This window comes from Oculina patagonica, chromosome 13, assembly GCF_052425735.1.
Source record: "Oculina patagonica isolate OP01 chromosome 13, crgOcupat, whole genome shotgun sequence".
Taxonomy (NCBI): domain Eukaryota; kingdom Metazoa; phylum Cnidaria; class Anthozoa; order Scleractinia; family Oculinidae; genus Oculina; species Oculina patagonica.
The window spans coordinates 22,711,481-22,732,604 of NC_135770.1; the positions used below are offsets into that span (position 1 = coordinate 22,711,481).

The 21,124-nt window shown below is 36.1% G+C and overlaps 2 protein-coding genes across 2 annotated transcripts in view; both read right to left on the bottom strand.

Annotated features, from left to right (window-relative positions):
- LOC144636350 (uncharacterized) overlaps positions 1-9,028 on the bottom strand; it is a 55,238-nt gene extending 46,210 nt beyond the window's left edge. The window contains exons 1-4 of the mRNA XM_078495538.1: positions 8,924-9,028; positions 4,834-5,096; positions 3,659-3,773; positions 1,844-1,966 (exon numbers count right to left, since the gene is read on the bottom strand). Of these exons, the coding sequence (XP_078351664.1) occupies positions 1,844-1,966; positions 3,659-3,773; positions 4,834-5,096; positions 8,924-8,999 (577 nt within the window). The 5' untranslated portion in view covers positions 9,000-9,028. The remainder of the gene's footprint in view (positions 1-1,843; positions 1,967-3,658; positions 3,774-4,833; positions 5,097-8,923) is intronic.
- Positions 9,029-12,029: 3,001 nt separating this feature from the next.
- Positions 12,030-20,818, bottom strand: LOC144636311 (uncharacterized). Its single transcript, XM_078495488.1, has 10 exons — positions 20,732-20,818; positions 18,454-18,713; positions 17,904-18,018; positions 17,153-17,275; positions 15,873-16,007; positions 15,444-15,566; positions 14,690-14,812; positions 14,043-14,079; positions 13,198-13,282; positions 12,030-12,588 (listed from the first exon to the last, which is right to left on the bottom strand). Exons 1-10 carry the CDS (start codon positions 20,802-20,804, stop codon positions 12,070-12,072), a joined length of 1,593 nt encoding a protein of 530 aa, XP_078351614.1. The 5' UTR covers positions 20,805-20,818; the 3' UTR covers positions 12,030-12,069.
- Positions 20,819-21,124: the final 306 nt, after the last annotated feature.

Below are 21,124 nucleotides of genomic sequence, written 5' to 3' on the forward strand. Positions count from 1 at the left end.
TTATTTATTTATTTATTTTTCCTTAAATAGAAGAAAACATAAGCAAAATGACAATAAACTTTTTCCGTTTAAGACTGAATTGGAGAGAATAACTTTTAATATCAAATTATCTGGAACCCTTAGTAGATTTTGCTCTGACAGATATAATTCAAGTCAATATCACCAAACACCGTACTTCGTTGCGATGCATGTTTACATCGTATTATTATATCGGGGAAAAGGGAGCCGTAGTTAATAGAGGAAAATGAACTGGGAGCTCGGCAAATAACAACAGAGCAAACAAAGAGACCAAGACTGCACATCTTTTGTTTTTCGCCTATACACGATGCACGAATTACGAAATCGCAATGTTTCTATTGATTAGTTGCGTCAACACACGTAACCACCTACAGTAAAAACCCGCATATAAGAACACCTATTTTGGCGGTTCAGGCTGATTTGGTTCTTATATAAAGGGCTATAATCTGCAAAATCAGCATGTAAGTGTTCTTAAGTGTTCTTAAAAAAAGTTTCTTAAAATAAGGAACATACTAGGCTACCAATAGATGAAATCAATATATATGCACACAATTGTATTTTAATTTTAATAAAATTGATAAATCAAGGCAATACTGTACAGTAATTGGGGTAGAACTATTATGTGTGCAATAAAAAGTAGTATTGATCTTTGATATTTTTCCATATAAGAACAACTTTCATTTTTCAGGCTGAATGTGTTCTTATATAAATAGTACTTTATTTCCTAAAATCAGGCCTGGGTGTTCTTAATCCACTTGTTCATATACACGGGTTTTTACTGTATTGTATTTTGTCAGGTTCTGTGGAGGGTCAAACGCCAAGATAGCGAACTTGTAAATACATACAACAAAGACCTTTGCAGGGAACTCCTAACCATTTCACTCTGTTGACTATGATTGAGTGGACCGAAACAAGCATAAAATACAACAACCTTCACAATTCCGTCCATCTCCAGAATATCCAGGTTCACAAGAACAGCTGTACGAACCCTTGGTATTATTACACACAGCATCAGCACTGCAGTCGTGGGTTGATGTAGAACACTCATCAACATCTGACAAGAGTATATTGAGTGCTTCAATGATGAATGAGGCAATTTCTTTCAACATTTAAAATTGAAATTGTTTATGCTTATATATGCATTTTGTATTTAAAAGATGCAGTTCCAAACACTTTTTGCCTTTTTAGTGATGCGAAAATTTTTACCACTAAGCAATCTTTCAGAATTAAATGCTGTACGAATACAATTGAACCTCTACTACCGACAGACGCCACAGGGACAGAGCAGAATGTGTGTGTTATGAAGGTGTCCATAGACAGGTAAAGGTGATATAAATTCTAGGACAAGTGAAAAGTCAGTATTTTAGAGATGTGAGTATTATGGAAGTGTCCGCACGGAGAGGTTCAACTTTAACATCAGTTTATCTCCTTTCTTAAAAAGAGTGTGTCACGGATTATAGTTAAATTTATGGATGTGACAATCGCATTCGGTGAATCATACAAATAACCGCTTAAAACAGTAAAGGGAAATTTTAATAACACACGAAATGCAATACCTGGTCACGTGTATGGATGGCCAAAATCGACGAAAAATGAAACGGATTAGGATACTTGATTTTGATATATTGTTGGGCTGAAGAATCGATTTCTTAGCAAACATAAAGTTTAATGGCGCGTGAGTATCTGGCAAAACTCGATAAAATAACCTGAGTTCAGCCCTGATACAGTTCCTTTAAGCCTACGCATAATTTCACCTTCATGGCTATGAATAAAAATAAAAATATATAATTATTTTTGCCTTCAAAAATAAGATATATATTTTTACCTTCGCAAATCATTCCATCTCCAGAATATCCAGGTTTACAAGAACAGCTATATGATCCTACGGTATTACTGCATACAGCATCAGCACTACAGTCGTTTGCCCCAGAAACACATTCATCAGCATCTGGAAAAATAACATTAGTTTTTATTATTTTAATTGTTGGTGAAATCACAATAAAAAATATGGTATACGAATTAAGGAACTAAATTTGTCTGGTAAAAAAATATTTAGCAACTATTGGATAACACCATTCGAGATCTGCACAATTCTTCAAATCATTATACGAAAGCCGAATTCAATAATTGTTTTATTATTGATTCAAAATCATTCCAAAGCCCCAATTAATGCACAAAAAGAATTTAATAGTGTTTCGACAGAACGAAACACAACAACGTTCGCTTTTAAGTTTGATTTAAACTTCGAAACTCATTTTACTTCATTAAACTTCTTGCCCTTTATAATTCCTATATTTAGCACTTGCTTGAACTGATTATTGAAGCTAAATCTGACGACTCAAAGCGACGTTTTTGAGTACAGGTTTCCATCGTTCTTGATTACTTCGACGAAGAATTTTCGTAAATCCGCTTCAAGTCCTCCGCTGTGGAAGGATCAGGGTTTTTTCCTCTTGAAGATGCATTTTGAAAATCGATCGACTCGCTTTCATTTCTTTTCCCGTGTACTATCCTTGTCTTCTAATCCCTTAAATATTTTTCTCTTCGTTCTGCTCAAATTTTACGGCCATGTTCGCGCATTCAAGCTGCTCGGCAGCAAAGCCGTTGTTGCGTGACTTCAGCGATCTTTGGGAACGAGGCTGCGATCGGTTACTCATTCTCGGGAACGAGGTTGCGATCGGTTAATTTTTGATGTAGGACAATAGACCTTTTTACAGTTGTCTTCTCTGTGCCCTGGCCGTTGGTGAGAGGGGGGGTGAAGGGGTCTTTTTTTTATCTTCTTTTTTTTTTTTTTTTGTTTTTTTTTTAAAAAAAATATTTTATTTTAAAAAAAAAAAAAAAAGTTTTTTAAAAACCCCCCCCCTCCCCCCATAAGCGGGTGGTAGAAAAAAATAAAAAAAAGTTAGAGACATTATAGGACCTTCATTTCAAATTTGATCGGCGCTAGCAGGTTAGCTGGAATTAACCGCGGATTAGTAGCCAATCAGTAAAGGAGAAACATTTCGAATGAATAATAAAACCGTTTAATAACTGTCCACGCCAATATTTCGAATCATCAATATCGTCAGTTTGATCTTAGAACTATCTTGAATAAATCACTTGGAAATATTGTTCCTTTAAGTTATGGGAATTAAGGAGTTACGGTGTAAGAAGCATAATGTAACGGAAGATAACTTCATTAATTGGCAAACTTTCGTTGATCCCAATTTTGTTGTTACGTGACTTTCAATAAAATTTGCAAGAACTGCGAAGCGTCTTGTAGAAGATGAAATGACATAATTCAAAATTGTTTTTGGTGGTAGAAGTTTCGGTACAATTTTACCGAAACTCCTAGCGTCAGTAACAATTTAAATTATGTCACTTCATTTTGTAACTTTCAATGTCGCGTTAAACTGCGAACAGTGTCTTCCTTTTCTCTTCTTTTTCCTTGCCTCAATTCCTCCTTTTTTCCCTCTATTTACATAATTGTAACATTTTCGGTGGCGCAGAGGATGTAAAATAAAGGAGTCGGTTGCTCGCCGTCTAGAGGCAACTGATCTGATACTCTTTAAACTAACAAAACAACTTTCTTGTCTCGCAAATGCATCGGCGTGCGGGATTAATGAGGAGAATAAATTGCAGCTGAAGCAATTTATACTCTTACCATTTTGACACTCCGGACCCTGGAATCTTGGAGCACACAAACAACGATATCCTTTGTCTGTAAAACCGGTTTGACAGGTTGCTTGGTTTTTGCAAGCGTTACTAACACAAGCGCTCTGAAAAAATGAAACAAAACGAGAAAAATGCCAACGTTATCAGTGTTCAGTAATTTAAAACAAACCTTATGATATAAGCATTTAATATAATTCCCAGAGGGAATTCAATTCTGATTGGTCGAGAATTTTGGACTATTACGCGCTAGGTGGTGAATATAGCATGGAGCTAGTTAGAGGATACACGCAATTGCTCAGAAACAATATCCCGGATATCTATCTTTATCGTAATGTTTGCTTTGTTCAGTTTTATTGTATTATTTTTAAACTTGAGTATAAATTATGATTTCAATCGATGAATTTATAAACTGGTTTACACGTATGCAAGCGAGCACTTTCGTTTTTTGTTTTCGTGTATTCTATAGTCATTTTGCAGTTTATGATATTCACATCTAAAAATTCTAATAAAACAATTATTCGCTTCAGGCTCAGTGATTATTGTTAAATGTAATGTTACTCGTCACTGCCCTTCGGAACTAAGAAACCTTTAAAATTGAAATTAAAATCAATGTTAGAATGTTTATAGATGATTATGAAAGGTGTGGTCGAGTGAAGTGCCACATTGGCCCGTAGCTTATTCCATTTTTTTGTAGCAATAAAGCCTGGTTTTCACTAGCGACGCAAGCACAAGAGCGCAAGCAAAAGCGTAAGGATAACAGCTCTTATTTCACGCTGAAAATGGCTTCGACGCAAGCAAAAGCACAAGCGTATTGCTTTTTGATACTTGTGCTTGTGCTTGCGGCAAGCACAAGCACGAGGGTCAAAATTTGTCCTTTTTTGCGCGATCGCTCTTGTGCTTGCGCCGCCAGTGAAAACCAGGCTTAAGTGTCTTGGAGTGTTGCTCCCCCACCCCTCATTTTGGTTCGCTGGTTGTCGCGATCGGAGCAACAGTGTTCCACTGTATTCATGTATTGCATATACTTTAAATTGTACTTTCTTTCTAACAAATTTATAATAGTGTAATAATCATAACGGTGTAAAAGGTAAGGGATTTGGGAGTCTTAGTTTCAGATCTAATTTTCCTCTCTTAATTAGAAGTAAAGTTTTGTCTTATAATTCTTACCTTAGTTCCACGATAAACATAATTTGGATTTTTCTCCAGGTCGTGCTCGTTTCCTTCGTGAGTAGAATTATTCAATTCACATTTGTGTCCTTCAGCTTCACTTCTCAACATCAAATTATAGCTGGCACAGTTATGCTCCATGTAACACAGCGCACCACAGAAGTCCGCCATCATGACGTCATGAACACGTATCACGTGGTTTATGAGACGTTTGCCTCTAAATGAGTGTTCGGCTTTGAACTCCAAAAGTTGACGGCAATGGTCTATGAAAGAATCATTATTTAAAAAGGTTGTATTTTGTAGGCTAAAACGTTATTAATCCTATTCAGACCTTGGGGGAAAGTGCCCGTGCTGACTTTGAACGCTAATAACTTTTTTAATATTCAACCAAACGCTGCCAAACTTTGCGTCTTTATCTAAAATTTATCTGGAAACAATAAGGTAGGATAGGTTGCTGTGTCAGAAACTTGACGTTACCATACCAACGACATTTTGACAGGCATGTTTTCGAAAATTTCTAAATTTCGTGTTTCTATTAATGAAAAATATCTTTAATGCAATTATTTTCACCTTTTTAGGGATTTTAACCACAGTTTTATTGATTTTGAGTACTTTGCAATAATTTTAGGCGGTTTCCTGACGTTTTGGAAAATTTCGAAATCCAAGATTATTGACATTATGATGTAATTGTCACGTGATGCGACGTCATCGTCCCACGTGACGTATACCAAACATACTATATATCCTGTAAGTTTCATTGTGATTGCTTTAATATTCTGGAAGTTACGGAACGGGTCGGAATTCGCCCTCCCCCCGGTCTGAAAATATACAAAGAAAAAGCCCGGTCTGAATGGGGTGAAGGTGCTTATATGTATTTATTGCGGTTTTCAGTGAAATGCGAACTCTGAAATTCAAAATCAACATACGATTGTGCTTTTCGCTGCCATCAATCACAATTATGGCGGCAGCCAACGAACAATGTAAAACAGAAACAAACAAAATGGATCGAAATCTACCACCAAATGACGGAGATTATCTTTTTACCAGGTTGAAGTGAACTTCTGTTTCCCGAGAGGTCCACTAAGATGATTGACGGGCAGCAAAAAGAGCAGGCCGTTGTTTGAAGATTGAATTTCAGAGTTCGCATATCACTGAAAACCGCAATAAGGAATGAAAACTTTTTTTTGCAATGTGTTCATACTCTATTCAAAGGAGCAGTATCTGCCTTTTATGGTTTTGTGTAAACCATGATAGAAATACGAGGGTGCACTCTGAGATCAACAACTTATCCCTTAAACAAAAAAAAAAAAAAAAGAAAGGCATTATTCATTTTCTAAGGCGGAGTAAACGCAATTTTTAAATTTAACTGAATTCGATTTTCTTCCAAGTAACACTGTCAAACTTGAAAACGTCGACCCCAAAAAGGCGAGAATTCTTTAAACCTCAAAAGGAATATAACTGAAAAAAGTAAAGCCATCATAAGTGTATACCTTGCTCCACTAGGTTACACTGTTTGATTGATCAACGTCTGCTCAAAAAAAAAATGAAATACGAAACCTAAATTTATTGCAAACAAGCCAACCGTTAATGATCAGCTTGAGAGCGCGTGTGCTTGATATGACGTCATTTAAACTCTGGCAAGGACAACGTTTCATCCTCGTAGCCAGGGTCTTAGTTCCCTTTGAACAGCCTGCACAGAAGGGAAGAAGAAACGAGGTACAATTCAAGAATATCAAGGTTTTTTTGGTAGAGGCAGCGCGAGAATTGTTTTTTTAAAAAATTTAAAAAGTTTTTTTTTAATTGTTTAGCCCTCTCTCTATATAAAAAAAATTTTAAGGGGTTTTTTTTTTGTGAAAAAAAGAAAAAAAAAAAAAAGAAAAAAAAGGGAGGAGGGAGAAAAAAAATTTCGAGTAGAAACCGTACCTGCTGACGTGTTCGATAAGCTCCTCGGAAAGTTTTTCAAAGACGTACGCAAATGCGATGGAGCTGAGTACGAGCCAGACAGCATTCCAAACTTTCAACGAAGCATTCAACGCCGCCTAGCACCTCTAGGGAAGATACAACTTAGCATTACGTTGACGGCGATATCTGAGGCCTTTTCCAAGTAGTTCCTTTAAACTTTATATGTGTTTTCTCGTTCAGTATTTTCTAGAATCACTGCCATAAGTTTTCGAAAGTTTAATAAGCTAAAACATGTTGTCAATCGGGCAATTTCGTTGCCAAGCAAAGAACTTCAGTTTAGAAGTTATGTTATTCCAAAGGAAACTTGCACTGTATCTAGTTTTCATCCTGTCACTGAAATTACTGTAAAACTAATTGCAGAAATAAAGTAGTGAAGGTTGGATTCAATCTATGTTTATTCGCTTATCAATCGATCTATTCAACGGCCGAATTGTTTACGAAAGCCAATGAAATTCACTCGTCTTTTCTCCATTGACGTAGGTCAGGCAAACGAAGCCGCTTCCCGCACGCTTGACTTGAAATGTTTTCTTTTGTTCAGAGTGAGAGATATAATAAATATCTAACTAAGCCTCGTTTTTTCGGTCCGTAATGTAAAATACGGATCCTCGTTTTTTTCCCGTCGATCCGTAATGGCCCAAAGCGGGGAAAAATCGTTCCGTATTTCACAGTACGGAGCTCGAACTCGATTAATAAGAGGTATTTACTATAGATGCGTTGATGTCATTATTACGTAAACAATCAAAAAAAAATCCACGGTTTTAGTTTGTTATCTGAAGAAAGCAATTGGTTTTAATGAAGAAGCGGGACGCTGTTGAAAAAAAAAAAATTCAACTAACCTATTCTGTCAAAGTTTCATGTCAGTATGTTGTTCCGTACTCGAGTTATCAGTTATTCTGTCAAAATGTTTCACGAAAATTTAGAGAGCACCGTTTGGAAACTCCATAATGGAGTTCCTATCGAGCTAAAAACCTTAAAAAATGATATATATTAAGGATGTCTTATAGCCAGTGAAAGATAAAACTCAGAGGTCTTGCGATTCTGGATTTTAGAATTTTGATGACGTCACGTGAAAACCAATAATTCAAATTAAACTTGGCTGGGCTTTGTTATGTATCAGATTATTGCCTTTGTGCCTGTTGAATATTTAACTAACCTGCTACTATGTTTGCCGAACTTGGTGCATTGCCGAAAGCAAACGAGAACTCTCAGGGGTTAATAAAAATGGATATTTTTTTAATTAAAGCAAAACCACCCACTGCCACTGAAGACGATAATTTGCAGTCTCAGCTTGAATGTTTGCAGTAAGAACCCTTTGTGGAAATGGACTCTTTGCTGTTGGAGTTGTTTGCTTTCCTATCAGCAATTCAAAGGGTGAATAACGCTTGCTGTGAAGGAGTTTTTCTTAGACTCATGGAATCGGGGACCCTAATTAAATGGGCCAAGATCCCAAACGACAAGAGTGACAGCTGCTCTTGGTTAGCATCGCATTAATTGCAAGAATCATTTTTTTTTTTTTTGGCAAAAAAACACAATTGCTTAAAAAGTTGCAAGTTCCTTTCTGCAGTCTTAATTAATAATTCCCCCCTATTTTTTTTTTAATAAACCAGCGCCATTAAGATGAGGAGATGGCTTTATTCTTGAAATTTGAACTGAAACATTCATTAGCCAAAGCCTTTTCTAGCCGGTTTTATGAAATAATACTCTAGCTAAAATGAGAGAATATTCTAGCCACTTGAACTTTAAAAAGAAATACAACGCTACGATTCTGTGGCTAACCAAATAATGCATAGATGTGGCGAATATCGATGTTTCTAAATGCCTCGACCATCTCGCTTGATTCCGCGTAAATTTGATTGAAAAATAATTTGTTTTACTCAGTATGATTCTTCGGGTTTGTTATTTGCAAAAAAAAAATATATATATATACTGCACTGATGAGGCCCAGAAGGCCGAAACAGTACTGTCTGCAGTTAGTTATATATATAAATATATATTTCTATGCTTTACCTCTTAACAAGGGTCTGATACTGATCTTAAAAATTAAAATGCAAAATAAATTTGGTTCTTTAAAACAAAGTCATGAAGTCACAAAAATAGAGACAGAACTATATTAAGAGAAGAAACTTACCTTCAAAACAACTAGCCTTTGGTATCAGAAGAGATAAAAAGTAGAACTGAACACCGCGGATCAAAATGGAATACATGCTCGCCAATATAGAACTTTTACCACAAGGAGTTTTATAACAATTTGACATTTGAATGGAAAGCCCTGTCAAACATTTGTGAGCTAAATTGGATTTTTTTCTATTTAATTATTAAAGTGGTGATTTCATTAACGTCAGTTGACAAGTAGGCGCTCGGCGCCTGATTCGCCAGCCGACCATCCACTGGCGAGTATTTCAATTAACAACAGTTATCGCTATTGCTTTGAGAAGGTCCTAATTTACACGTTTTCTCCATAAATATTTAAGTCTTTTGATACTTAGGCAAATCAACAAAGCTATTCTATTCATTATCGCGTGCTATATAGTTACCTATTCATATTGCATTTTATTCGTGTGTTCGTGTGATACCAAAACAAACAAAACAAAATTTAAAACTAATAATAATAATAATAATTTGATGTTGTTCTTGTTATTGCCTTCGTGTTTTCTCTTCCCTTGACTTAAGTCAGACTCTGCTGAAAGGGGCGGGGGAATAATATATTGCACAAAATTTTATATATGTTCCTATTAGCTTTTACATTCTTAAATTCTAGATGATTCGAGTGTTAATCAATCGATCGCTTTAATTAGTTTACCTAGTTACCACAAAATATTTACATGTTTATTTTGTATATTGTATTTTTGAATTTAAAATTATGAAAGCAGATCACGCAAGGAAGGAAAAATTAAACCTGCTTAGTTCCAGCAATTCCAGTGATTATTATTGGAGAAACTTACATTTATTTATAAGCCGTTTCATTAAGCCGATCTATTTGCTAGGTATTGTAAGTTATATAAACAGCAAAAGTAAGAACGCGGCTTGCGCAAGATTAAAGAACGCCGCCGTTGCCAGGTAGGATAAACATTCCGGCAAAAAATTACAGTTGAACCAATCATTAAGGTTTACGTTATGTGGATCTAGAGTATAGTTTATATTAGCGTCGTTTTAAGGTGTAAAGGGACAGTTAGAGAACAGTTAAGAGCAGAGAGAGAAGAGCTTAATACCTGAAACAGACGAGTCAACAATGTGATAAACTTTGTAAAAGTAAAAATCCCTTTCAGAGTTATATCTCGAGAAGGGGAACAAGAAAGTAAACCAGGACTCCCAAAAATACTGCGCAATAATTTTTATTGATGTGCCGCTGCACCAAAATTGTATTACTTGCAGCTTTCAGCAAATATATATATAAAACATAAATTTGATAAATTCGTACTTAGGTTAGACATTAAATAGTCAGAGTAAACTCGTGGAGGGTTTGCTTTCGTGTCGTCGACCAATCCTCTCTCACAACAAAGTATCACACCTGTCGTTTCAAAACAATCTTCTGTTAATCGGGTGGGACTTGAACTTACGGGATGCAAATTGAAATTTGCCATCTATCATGGTGGGTCTTATACAGGTGCAATTTGAAAGCAGGATACCCCTTCTTGATATATATAAGCCTATCGTAACGACTTAGGATAGAAAAATGTAATGCGGAGAAATCCAGTGGAAGGAAATTGTTGACGTTTCAACACCTTACCTAAATTAACGCTAGTCTTGTTGACTAGAGCGGTTTCCCTTGAGTTTCGAAAAGTAATTCGAATTTGTTTTCCACTTTTACTCGCGCAATTTTGTCAACCAAACAGAATCAAATCCAAAAAGTAATCGTTACTCGCGCCGGCTTTTGCTTAAAGTTTCCATAGCTTTAGTGGATGTTATCGATGTCCTTTGTCCTATATAATTGGTTTCGACGCACGATTGAAAGCCGCTCTACTCCAAGGAAACTCGCGTGTCCGGCTCAAGTATGTTCGTCATTTATTTTTCGGAACTTGCGACCCTTTTCGAAACTTAGAACCAGTTGCGGATTTCGTTTTGTCAGGTCTTTATGGTAGCTGTTGAAGGATTGCAAGACTTGATTTGATGGATTTATACTATCCCCTTATATCGTGTGATACTAAACTGACGGTATAAAACTAGTACTATTGCGTATTCATTTGGAAAAAGAGTAGCGACCCTCTTCTTGACACAACTTTTTACCGTGCGGCAATCAGGACAAACTTGGTACGAGTTGTGACTCAATACGAAGTAGGTGACCTTCCACTTCTATTTATGTTTCTTAATTGAAGTGCTTCATCCCTTACCCCTTTTCTGGCCCCACAAATGTTCTGGTTGTGTCGTTTGTTTATATATAGTTAAAATAAGGGTTATGGGTTAGGAACATTAATTAGGAATAAAACCTCTGTTTCTACATCTTGGCAGTCTGATTAAAAAAAAAACATAGCCACGTCATTTTGCTTCCGAGATTGTGTAGATGGGTTATTTCCACCATTCGAGGAAACGAATTCGAACTTATGTGCTGTCATTATTGTAGTGGATGTGCGGATTTAACCGTGGATGATCCGGATTTAACCAACAGTAAAAGAGAACGACGCCATTACACTCGTGTACTTTAATCACCACATCTCCAGTGTCATGCTGGGTAAATATACATGGGGGTGGGGAGGGTAAGGCATAAGTAACATACACTACAATTATCAGATTTTACCAGCAAAGAGTCTGACAACCAGTATATGGTGTGGGACAAGAAGACACAAGTCTTCGCTCATTTATTGAAACAAATAATATGAAAGAAAAACTTGAAAACGACTTGCACAAATATATGGAAACAAAGAAGCAACTAAAATCTGTTTTCAATGTTTAAACAACAACAACCGTTTACATGTGATCCAGCCGAAATGAATGAGCTAATTAATAATTAAATGAGTTTAACAAACTGTGCAATAGTGGTACTTTTGAATCAAATTGACCCAACTAATAGTAAGGTAAATAAAAGGTTACAAAAAATGATAGTAGCAAAGGAAAGGTTTATAAATTCATACGGTCAAAATGAAAAACAAACAAACAAACAAACAAACAAACAAAACAAACAAAAGAACAGAATGAAACTGTCTGATATGAAGTCTAATCCACAATGGAGCTTGTTATTGTTCAGCGTATTTATACTTGCTACCCTTCATTGCACACTTTGCTACTAAGAGGAACCTTTGACAGGTTTGGACAGTGAAAACTTCTTTTTTGCCCGACGCCTTATCGGACAAAAATGTAACACATTGCTGTGATGAATTTGTTTCCATTATCTGCAGAGTTTTCTGCAGCGTTTCCACACGTGTTGGATACATCAGGAGCTCCACCTGCACCGAATCCGATTCTGGAATCGCAGGTCCAGCAGTCATCTTGATTGTTGGCAGCAAACCCGATTCTTGCTCTGGAATTAAAATCTGAGAAGCAGCGAGCATTGAAACCTTCCATGTTGCAATAGCTTTGCAAGGAGGCCTCTGAACCAATCAGCGTCTTCCACGTGTTACGACCCAGTGAGGTGGCGTGGTGTTGGCCATCAGCGATCAGTGAGTACAGAGAGTTGGCCTGCTTGTTGATGACAATGAAGTTGTTCTGTTGGCCGATCTTCATACCAAGGCATATTTTGGAGAAGGGTGTGTCCCAGTAACTCGTCAGTTTAGTCTCTTGTGTGTCAAACACAGTCTCCCCTCCTGCTAGATTAAAAGCTACCTTATTGCTCCAAAGATCTGAAAGATAGCGAAATGTTTCCTGGGGAAGAAAATGTCAATAAAATATGAAAGTTATCAATGTGTGTGTAAATCTAAACTGAAATCGGCAAGTCGCGTATAAAATATGTCACAAACAGTTTCACGACATACCACCCCACTATATAGCTACAATTCCGGACAATGGTAGGACACTCTTAACCCATTTTTCTCCACTTGCAATGTTAAAAATTAGCTAAAAACATTCATTTTCCAACTTTGGTGAGGGGGGAAGGTTACTCGTGACCAACGTGAAGTGCCCTGACCACTACTATCTAAAATTGTAGTTAGCTGTATTTAGTTCACCTAGCCTATTTATTTCACCCCAGTTCCGATCACATAAAAATCCGTTTAAAGTATTGAGCTTTAGTAACATAACTGCTTCTGACGAAGAGTCACGCTCTAGTTGTTTGTCGTTATCTTGGGGCGTATTTTTAGTGTCTAACGTTGTGCAAAGTGAAAAAAAATTACCAGAAGGCGATACCATACCCTTTTAACATTCACGGGGGGCATCCAAGATTTCCGGCCATGAACGCGGCGAAAATTAATTTCTTGCGATTTTCAAAACTTAGATTGTAGTCGTAAGTATTATAGATTTGTAATATCTAATAACCTTCGAGCCGTTAATCTTCATAACAAGAGTCCAATGTTCCAATCCGCATGCCCCAAGACCACAATAAGGATTCATTTCGTTGGTCCTGAAGAATAAAAATAGTACAACAATCTTAGACTTGATATAACGGATAAACAAGCAGTTATTCTTGTTATATATCATTTTTTATATAATATTAGCTGTTTAAAATATGATTGTGAATGGTTAAGGACATGTTTTTGAATTCTTGTAGTATCGATGTTATCATAGCACGACCGAAAGCGAATTATGGTGATTAAAAGGAGGACATGGCGCGTGTATTATGCTCAATCCGTTTTGTTTATCTCGACCGTGCACCTTGCATTTTCCAATATGCAGGGGTACCCGATTCGGTCCCGGAATCATTTGCGAGCCTGTACATATCTCTCAATACTTTTTAAATAGGACATTTCCGAGTTCCCTTTTGCCTCCGTTTCAAAACGAGTCTACGTGCGAAACCATTCATATGTAAATTAGTTTCACCTACAGGTCCACTTTCATGCAAATCAAACCCATTTTAATTTGAATGGTTTCGCACGTAGACTCGTTTTAAAACAGAGGCAAAGGGTAACTTGGAAATGGCCTATTGTATTCTGTGGGAAGAAATCATTGCACTGAATACTGCTGTTTTTAATTTTGTTCACAGGTCATTCTCCTTTTACATTTGTGCCTGTTTTCTTGTTTTACTTTTTTTGATGACGTGTGCTTCTTTTAAAAGACCGTTAACAGTCTTTAGTGATAACATATCCCATTAAATCATATTTGATTAATTCTTTTTTATATTGTAAAACCACCTAATTAACAATTTTAGAGCTGTTTACACTTACAGTTTCCTGTCGTAAAGTTCCTCGCACTCCAAATTATCTAGATCAACAAAGAAAAGTGGAAAGAATTCCAGATAGAATTAACCAAAATTGTATTGAAATCAAAAAATAGATTCTATATATGAAAAATACACATTTTGTTGAGACAGGGTTTTTTTAATTAAAATTCCCTTCGTTTCTTGTATCATTGTAGAATTGAAAAAGAAAAGCATCTGAAAGAAGACAATGCATTAAAGGTGAATTTCACTTTCAAGTTCAGCTCAATTATTAACTTGAAAAGGCAGAAACTTGTTCTTCAGAATTTGTTTAAAACTTGGAAGAATCCCAATTTTGGGTCAACATTTTCCTTTTTGTGATTTAACTGCAAGTTTGGAATTGCTTTAACATCAAAGCTGAGGTTAGACAAGCTTGCTTTTGTTTTGTCTCTACTTTTCTTTTAATTTCGGCTACTTTTGCTTTCCTTTCTTCTCTTCTCATTTGTTTTCTTCTCATTATTTTTTTCTTTCCTCTGCTCTTATTTTACTGTAACCATATATTCCGTGTTGAATTGCTTTCCAACCATCATAAAAACCTATCTTTAATGAATCTTCATTTCCCACTTTTTGAAATAGTCAGTTTTCTTTCTACTATATAAAAAAAATATATTTCACCTTCGCAAATCCTTCCATCTCCGTAATATGTAGGCTTGCAAGTACAGTTGTATGACCCCTTTGTATTATCGCACACAGCGTAAACATTGCAGTCATGTGTTCCTAGAGCACACTCGTCAATGTCTAAAAACAATAATAAACATTAACGTTAAACGCTAAACTAACCCCATTTTGGATTGGTTGAAAAATGTTAATGTAAATTTGATTTATTTCTGATATGTGCAAATGCATATTAACTCGATATCCAAAAACAATTTACAACAAACTCCAAAGCAATGTTGTTATGATTAAAAAAAGATGCCATGATAAACAAATAACTGATTATGTATTTGAAACGCCATTCGATAATTCTAAAAATATAGTTCACCATATCGTGCCTTTCACTGTTTTATTTTTTTCTCCCAATAGAAGGAAACATATAGCCAAAATTACTATTAACCATTTCATTGAATCCTTCTTAAATGTCCTGACAATATAATCCACGTTTTATCCCCAAACGCCGTATTTCGTCGCGATGTTTACATCGTATCTGTATGTGTATCATTAACAAGTAATCGCATGATTTTTTTCGTGCAATTTAGGATAAATAAGCACTCGTAAAATTTTCAAAGACTAAAAATTACGTTCGCCCTGCGGGTTCGCGCAATTTGGTTAGCCCTACAAAAATTTGCTCTTGCTGATTTATGGCAAGTTGCACTTGGAATCATATGATTACCTATACAAAGTGAGCGGAAAGAGCGTAAAATACATTTACCTTCACACTTCCGTCCATCTCCAGAATATCCAGGTTTACAAGAACAGCTGTACGAACCCTCGGTATTATTGCATACACCATCAGCACTGCAGTCATGGGTTGATGTAGAACACTCATCGACATCTTAAAAGGTATAAAGAGTGCTTTAACGATGCACGAGGCAAATTTTTGCAACATTCAATTTGAAATTGTTGATGCTAATATCTGCATTTTCTTATTTAAAAGATCCAGCTCAGAACACTTTTCGCTTTTGAAGTGATAGGCAAATTTCTACCACGAAGCACTCGTTCAGAATAAAACATTGTACGAATACTAAATAAATTTATTTTTAATAAATTTCTTTGCAAAAATTAAGTTTAATAGCAAGTATTTGACAAAACTTGATAAAATAAGCTGAGGTCAGCCGTGACACAGTTCGCAGAATTTCACCTTCACAACCGACCATGGTCAGCCGACCATCTCCAGAAAGTCCGGGAAGACAAATACACATGTATGATCCAATGGTATTGTTACACACAGCATCAGCACTGCAATCGTGCGTTCCTGGAGCACACTCATCGATATCTGAAAATTATAATGCACGTTACTACTTTGTAGCGTCTCGCTGATTTCTGTGAGTCGCTCTGTATTTTTAGATTTTGGTTTCATTTATTAGATACAGGACTTCTTTTCGCGTTTTTAAACATAATGGGCGTTTACACACTACAGACGGATAAACAGTCTTTGACGGGTTTTCTGTCCAACACGGATGATCCCTCTAAATAATGTGAAAAGTTGTATCCCGATTACTCAAACCCTCATTAACTCGAAACTCCCGCTAACTCGAACCTTTTTCGATTCCCCTCCAGGTTGTTTTATTACTAATTTTACCCTCGATAACTCGAACTCCCGATATCTCGAACCTTTTTTGATCTCCCTTAAAGGTTCGAGTTATCGGGATTCAACTGTAGGGCGGTATTCATTTTAAACGAATAATCTGTAAAATATTATTCCTTCGATTATCCGACTTTATGACGGATTTTGAGGACAGAAAAACCGTCTAAATCGGATAACTCGTTAAGAAATCACATCAGGACGGATAAACGTATCTCATCTTGTCCTGAAAAGCCTGAAACAAGAGAAAGCGCGTTGCGTTCTGGGAAAGAGAACATTGCGTTTAAAGTTGCGAAGAAAGTATCGAGCAGGTATGACATAACACAGAAAAAATATTGCTGCCCACCTTGAAAAAACAAAACATTGGAAAACTATCTACAAGGTACGCGATGCAAGAAAGTATGCGTTGGCCGGCATATTGAATGCATGTTGTGGAATTGTAAACTACATATGTAAACCCCGTGGTCTATACGTTTGACGTGAATCAGAGACGAGTGAAATTGAAAGAGTAATGTTTATCCAGCTCGAATTTATATCAAGACGGTTAATCCATCCGATGGGTTATTCGCCTTGACGGATAACTAGTGTGAAAACGGTTAATCTTTCTACTATCAAACATAACTCGGTTTCATGTATGATTGGACCGAATTGGAGCCAAATCACTATTACTCAAATATCCAATCTAGCCGATAATAACAAAAATAAAAGGAGTTAATATAAAAAAACTCCTTATCCTCCAGGGAAAGCCAATATTTTTTTTAATACACGCGGTCATGGCTATTGAGAGGAATAAAACTAAAATGTATGTTTTTGCAAGCTATTAGAGTTCCTTTCACCTTCGCAAATCCTTCCATCTCCAGAAAATCCAGGTTTACAAAAACAGTTATATGATCCCACGTTATTATTGCATACAGCATCAGCGCTGCAGTAGTGTGTTCCAGTAACACATTCGTCAGTATCTGAAAAAATAACATTTAATTAGTTTATATTATTTTAATTGTTAGCCAAATCACAATTGAAAATATCCATTTAAGATCTTATACGAAGGAATAACCTTCAATGTCGAATGAACTAAATTTGTTGCTGGAAAGTCAAAACCGTTTAACAATTTTCCTCAGCAATCTTTCGAACAATCAAAAACTTCAGGTTGAACTCAGGACTATCTTCGATAAATTCCCGGGACATGTTTTTGCTTAAAGTTATGGGATTAAGGAAGTTTTGATGTTAAAAGCATACTGTAACGGAAAATAACTTCATTAATTGACAAACTTGATCCCATGGAAAGCAAAGTGCCAATTTCGACGATATATTTGACTTTCTGTGCCACCGTAAAATTGGAGCAGTGTCTTTTTTTCCATTCCCTTCTTCTTCCTTGCCTCAATTCCTCCTGGCCTTGTTTTTGCCCTAATTTACATAACTGTAACCTTTCTGCTTGCAGGGAAGATCCGCTTTTCTTAAATCCCACAAAAAAACGAATTCTTAGTCATTTCCCTGTATCACAAATGCATCGGCGTGTGGGATATACGGAAAACATCAGGAGGAGCTATAGAAAGAATACATTGAAGCTAAAGCAATTTGTACTCTTACCATATTGACACTCCGGACCCTGGAATGCGGGAGTACACGAACAGCGATATCCTTTGTCTTTAAAACCGGTTTGACAGGTTGCATTGTTCTTGCAAGGTTTCTTGAGACAGGCACTCTAAATAAGAAAGAGAACACGTGGAAAAAGAAAATAGGAAAACGTTATGATTTGAGCGCGCAAAACATTAGTCGTTGTACTCAAAATTACCGACAATGCAAAAGATTTAAAAATAGATAGTCCTGATAGTTTTTTTTTGCATAAGTACCTAGCTTTTAAAACATTTTTCACCGTCGAAGTGATTTTTACGACCATCGCGTTAAAACAATAACATATTGCTTCCACGCGTACCTCGTTATTGCATCTAACTTCTTGCTGCTCAAAGAAAAGCTCAGTCAGACAATGTCTTATTCATTTAAGCTTTCGTATATAAATACGGGGAAATGTCGGTGTAAAAGGGACGAAAGGGCTTGGAAGCTATAAAGAAATATTCCTTTCTTCAGACCATGCACTTCTTCCAATACTACAAGTAGAATTTTGAGTATTAATTGTTACCTTTGTTCCACGATAAACATAATTTGGGTTTTCCTTCAGGTCTTGTTCGTTTCCTTCGTGTGTAGAATTATTTAATTCACACTTGTATCCCTCAGCAACACTTCTCCTCATCAAATTATAACTGGCGCAGTTATACTCCATGTAACACAACACACCACAGTTTTCCGCTACCATGACGTCATGAACCCGTATCATGTGATTTATGAGACGTTTCCCCTTGAATACTTGTTTGGCTCCGAACACCAAGTGACGTTGCTGGTCTGAAAAGAGTTATAAATTGTAATGTATCATTTCTGATTCTAGATCTGACATGGATTGTGACGTAACAGAATAACAAACTACTTTAACGCCTATTGAGTTTTAGGATTAGTTGTCATGCATATTGACAACGCAAAATAATTCTTACACCGTTTAGTAGCTTTTTGGTACCCTTTTTGGTACCCTTCGGTGACATATCACGCAACTTTGTGCGAGCCATGGTTGGGATCGTGTCGTATGTGACAAAGTCGAGCCAAAATACCCATGGTGGTATGTACGGTATCCAAATCCGGCCAAAAACGACGAAATATGTCAGAGACTTAATATCGCATCAAAATTGCAAATACATCTATTAGGTACCCCGGCGTTTAATCGAGAAAATACGGTAAAGCATTTTCAAGTTTATTTTGTTCTAGATGAACATGATTTTAAATACGTTTGGTCACCAAAATTTTCAAACATTATAAAAGTCTAGAAATAATAACTTAAGAGCTACGAAGTAGAAATGAATGTATTGATGTTATAATCTAATTTTTTTCATGTTCAATTTTATAGCACACCAACACGGCGCCTGCATAAAAATGATGTGACTTTGTAAAAGCTATTTTCGCAATGATTCGAATGTGAAAATCGATATTTAGCTATAACCTAGTAACTTTGCTCTGTAAGCTATTAGTATTGTGATGCTGTCGAAACGACAAAATAGTTTTTGTAACTTTAAAGAAACATACCTATTGGACGATGCAAAAAAACTCGAGCTCTAGACACAGACGTCATTAGTAACTTGCAAAAATTATAAACAAGTTCTAAAATGCCAATGTCGTTTCGAAAACATATAATTAAAGAAAGAGTATTCAGAAAATAAACTGACCTTCAGAACTGCTAACACCGGGTGTTAGGAAATACAGCGATAGAAAAACACAACTTATGAAAGAAGAATACATCTTCACCAATACAAAAAACCGTCTCGCTACTGTTCGACAAAACTATAACTAGAAATTTCTGCCTTAAGGATTAAAAAAAAAATTAACCCAATAACTTTTTATTGTCAGTTCTAACCACTCAGCGTTCGTCTAGCGCAGCTTATCAACCACTCAAAATAGTTCCTTTGTTGTTTTAGTGGCAGCTTCGCTGTTATTGTTTTGAGCAGGCGAATCGATTGGAATATTTTAAAAGTGATTTTATGAGCCAATATGCCGTTTTGAACTATTGTCAATGGCAAATAATCCCCATACCCACATTAATGGACAAGGCCGAAAAAATGTGCTGTGTATGTATCACATAAAGCATGTAAAAAACACTCGTGAAAAGTATTTTTCGCCGGTACTCAGTTTTTGATGGATGCAGTCCGTTCGTGACGTCCCACAATTACCCCCCACAAGGCAACGCACCTGCCAGTGCAAAATCGGGATACTCTGTGAATATCGTGGGATTTTAACTAGTGTAATTGCAAATTCACCAATTTACAAACGTTAATGAAACCACCTTTTGGCCGATGCAAAATAACATTGGACACAGTCTTCGTTAGAAAGGTGCAAGAAATTATAACAAAGTTTCTTATGGGAGAAAAACGAAAAGGTTAAAAATTTGCCTTTTTGTTTATCGAATTGGTGAAATAAGCCTAAAATAATTTTTATATAATATTTGCAGAAAAGTAAAAACACAAGTCCATTGCCAAGCTGCAAAATGTTTAATTTTTCGAAAACTAGATATAGACTGAATTCAAGTACTGCATTAGCCGAAGCTAAGTTTAACCGACTTCGGCGTATTTCAAAATAGATGCTTTTGAATGCCCGTTGCTCCAGTTTGAGTACAGGGATAACAAAATATATATTTATTCTACGGTGTTATCCATACTTAACTAAAATTCAAAGTATCGTTGTAATTCGGTGTTAACCGTCGTTGAAACTTAAGGATTAAAACACCTCTTTCAAACCAAGTGAGCCTAACTGTTACACATAAATGTCGCCCTTTACAGATGAGTCAGAAAACAAGTAATTATAAAAAAAGAGAAACTGACCTTCACAAGAGCTGACCGTGGACATCAGGAAAAACAGCAAGAAAAATACCCAACCGACGAAAAGGGGATACATCCTTGCATACAGTAATACCTTCTTCAGGGCGCAGTTTGACTACACTGAAGACAGTAACTTTTTAACCCCAATTTTAACTAACGGGCGTTCGCCAGGTGCAGCTCATTAATCATTGTTTTGAATTTGTTTTTTTGGTAACAGTGTTGCTGTTAAGTAACAGTTCTGCAGCTGTTGTTTTGAACAAGCTAAAATGTTTGCTTCTAATGTGATTCTATAACGTAATAAGCCATTTCTGAACTTTTTTTACGCATAGAAAAGAAGCTCTAGATCCAAAACAAATCAAATGATAATAATTTGATAAGTAGGTATTAAATTAGCCA

Coding starts and splice junctions, on each gene's coding strand:
- LOC144636311 (XM_078495488.1), bottom strand. CDS start 20,804: ATGTATCCCCTTTTCGTCGGTTGGGTATTTTTCTTGCTGTTTTTCCTG. Junction 14,813..15,443: donor AGATGGACGGAAGTGTGAAG/GTAAATGTATTT, acceptor TATTGTTTTTAG/ACATTGACGAGTGTGCTCTA. Junction 12,589..13,197: donor TGAAGATTAACGGCTCGAAG/GTTATTAGATAT, acceptor TTTCTTCCCCAG/GAAACATTTCGCTATCTTTC.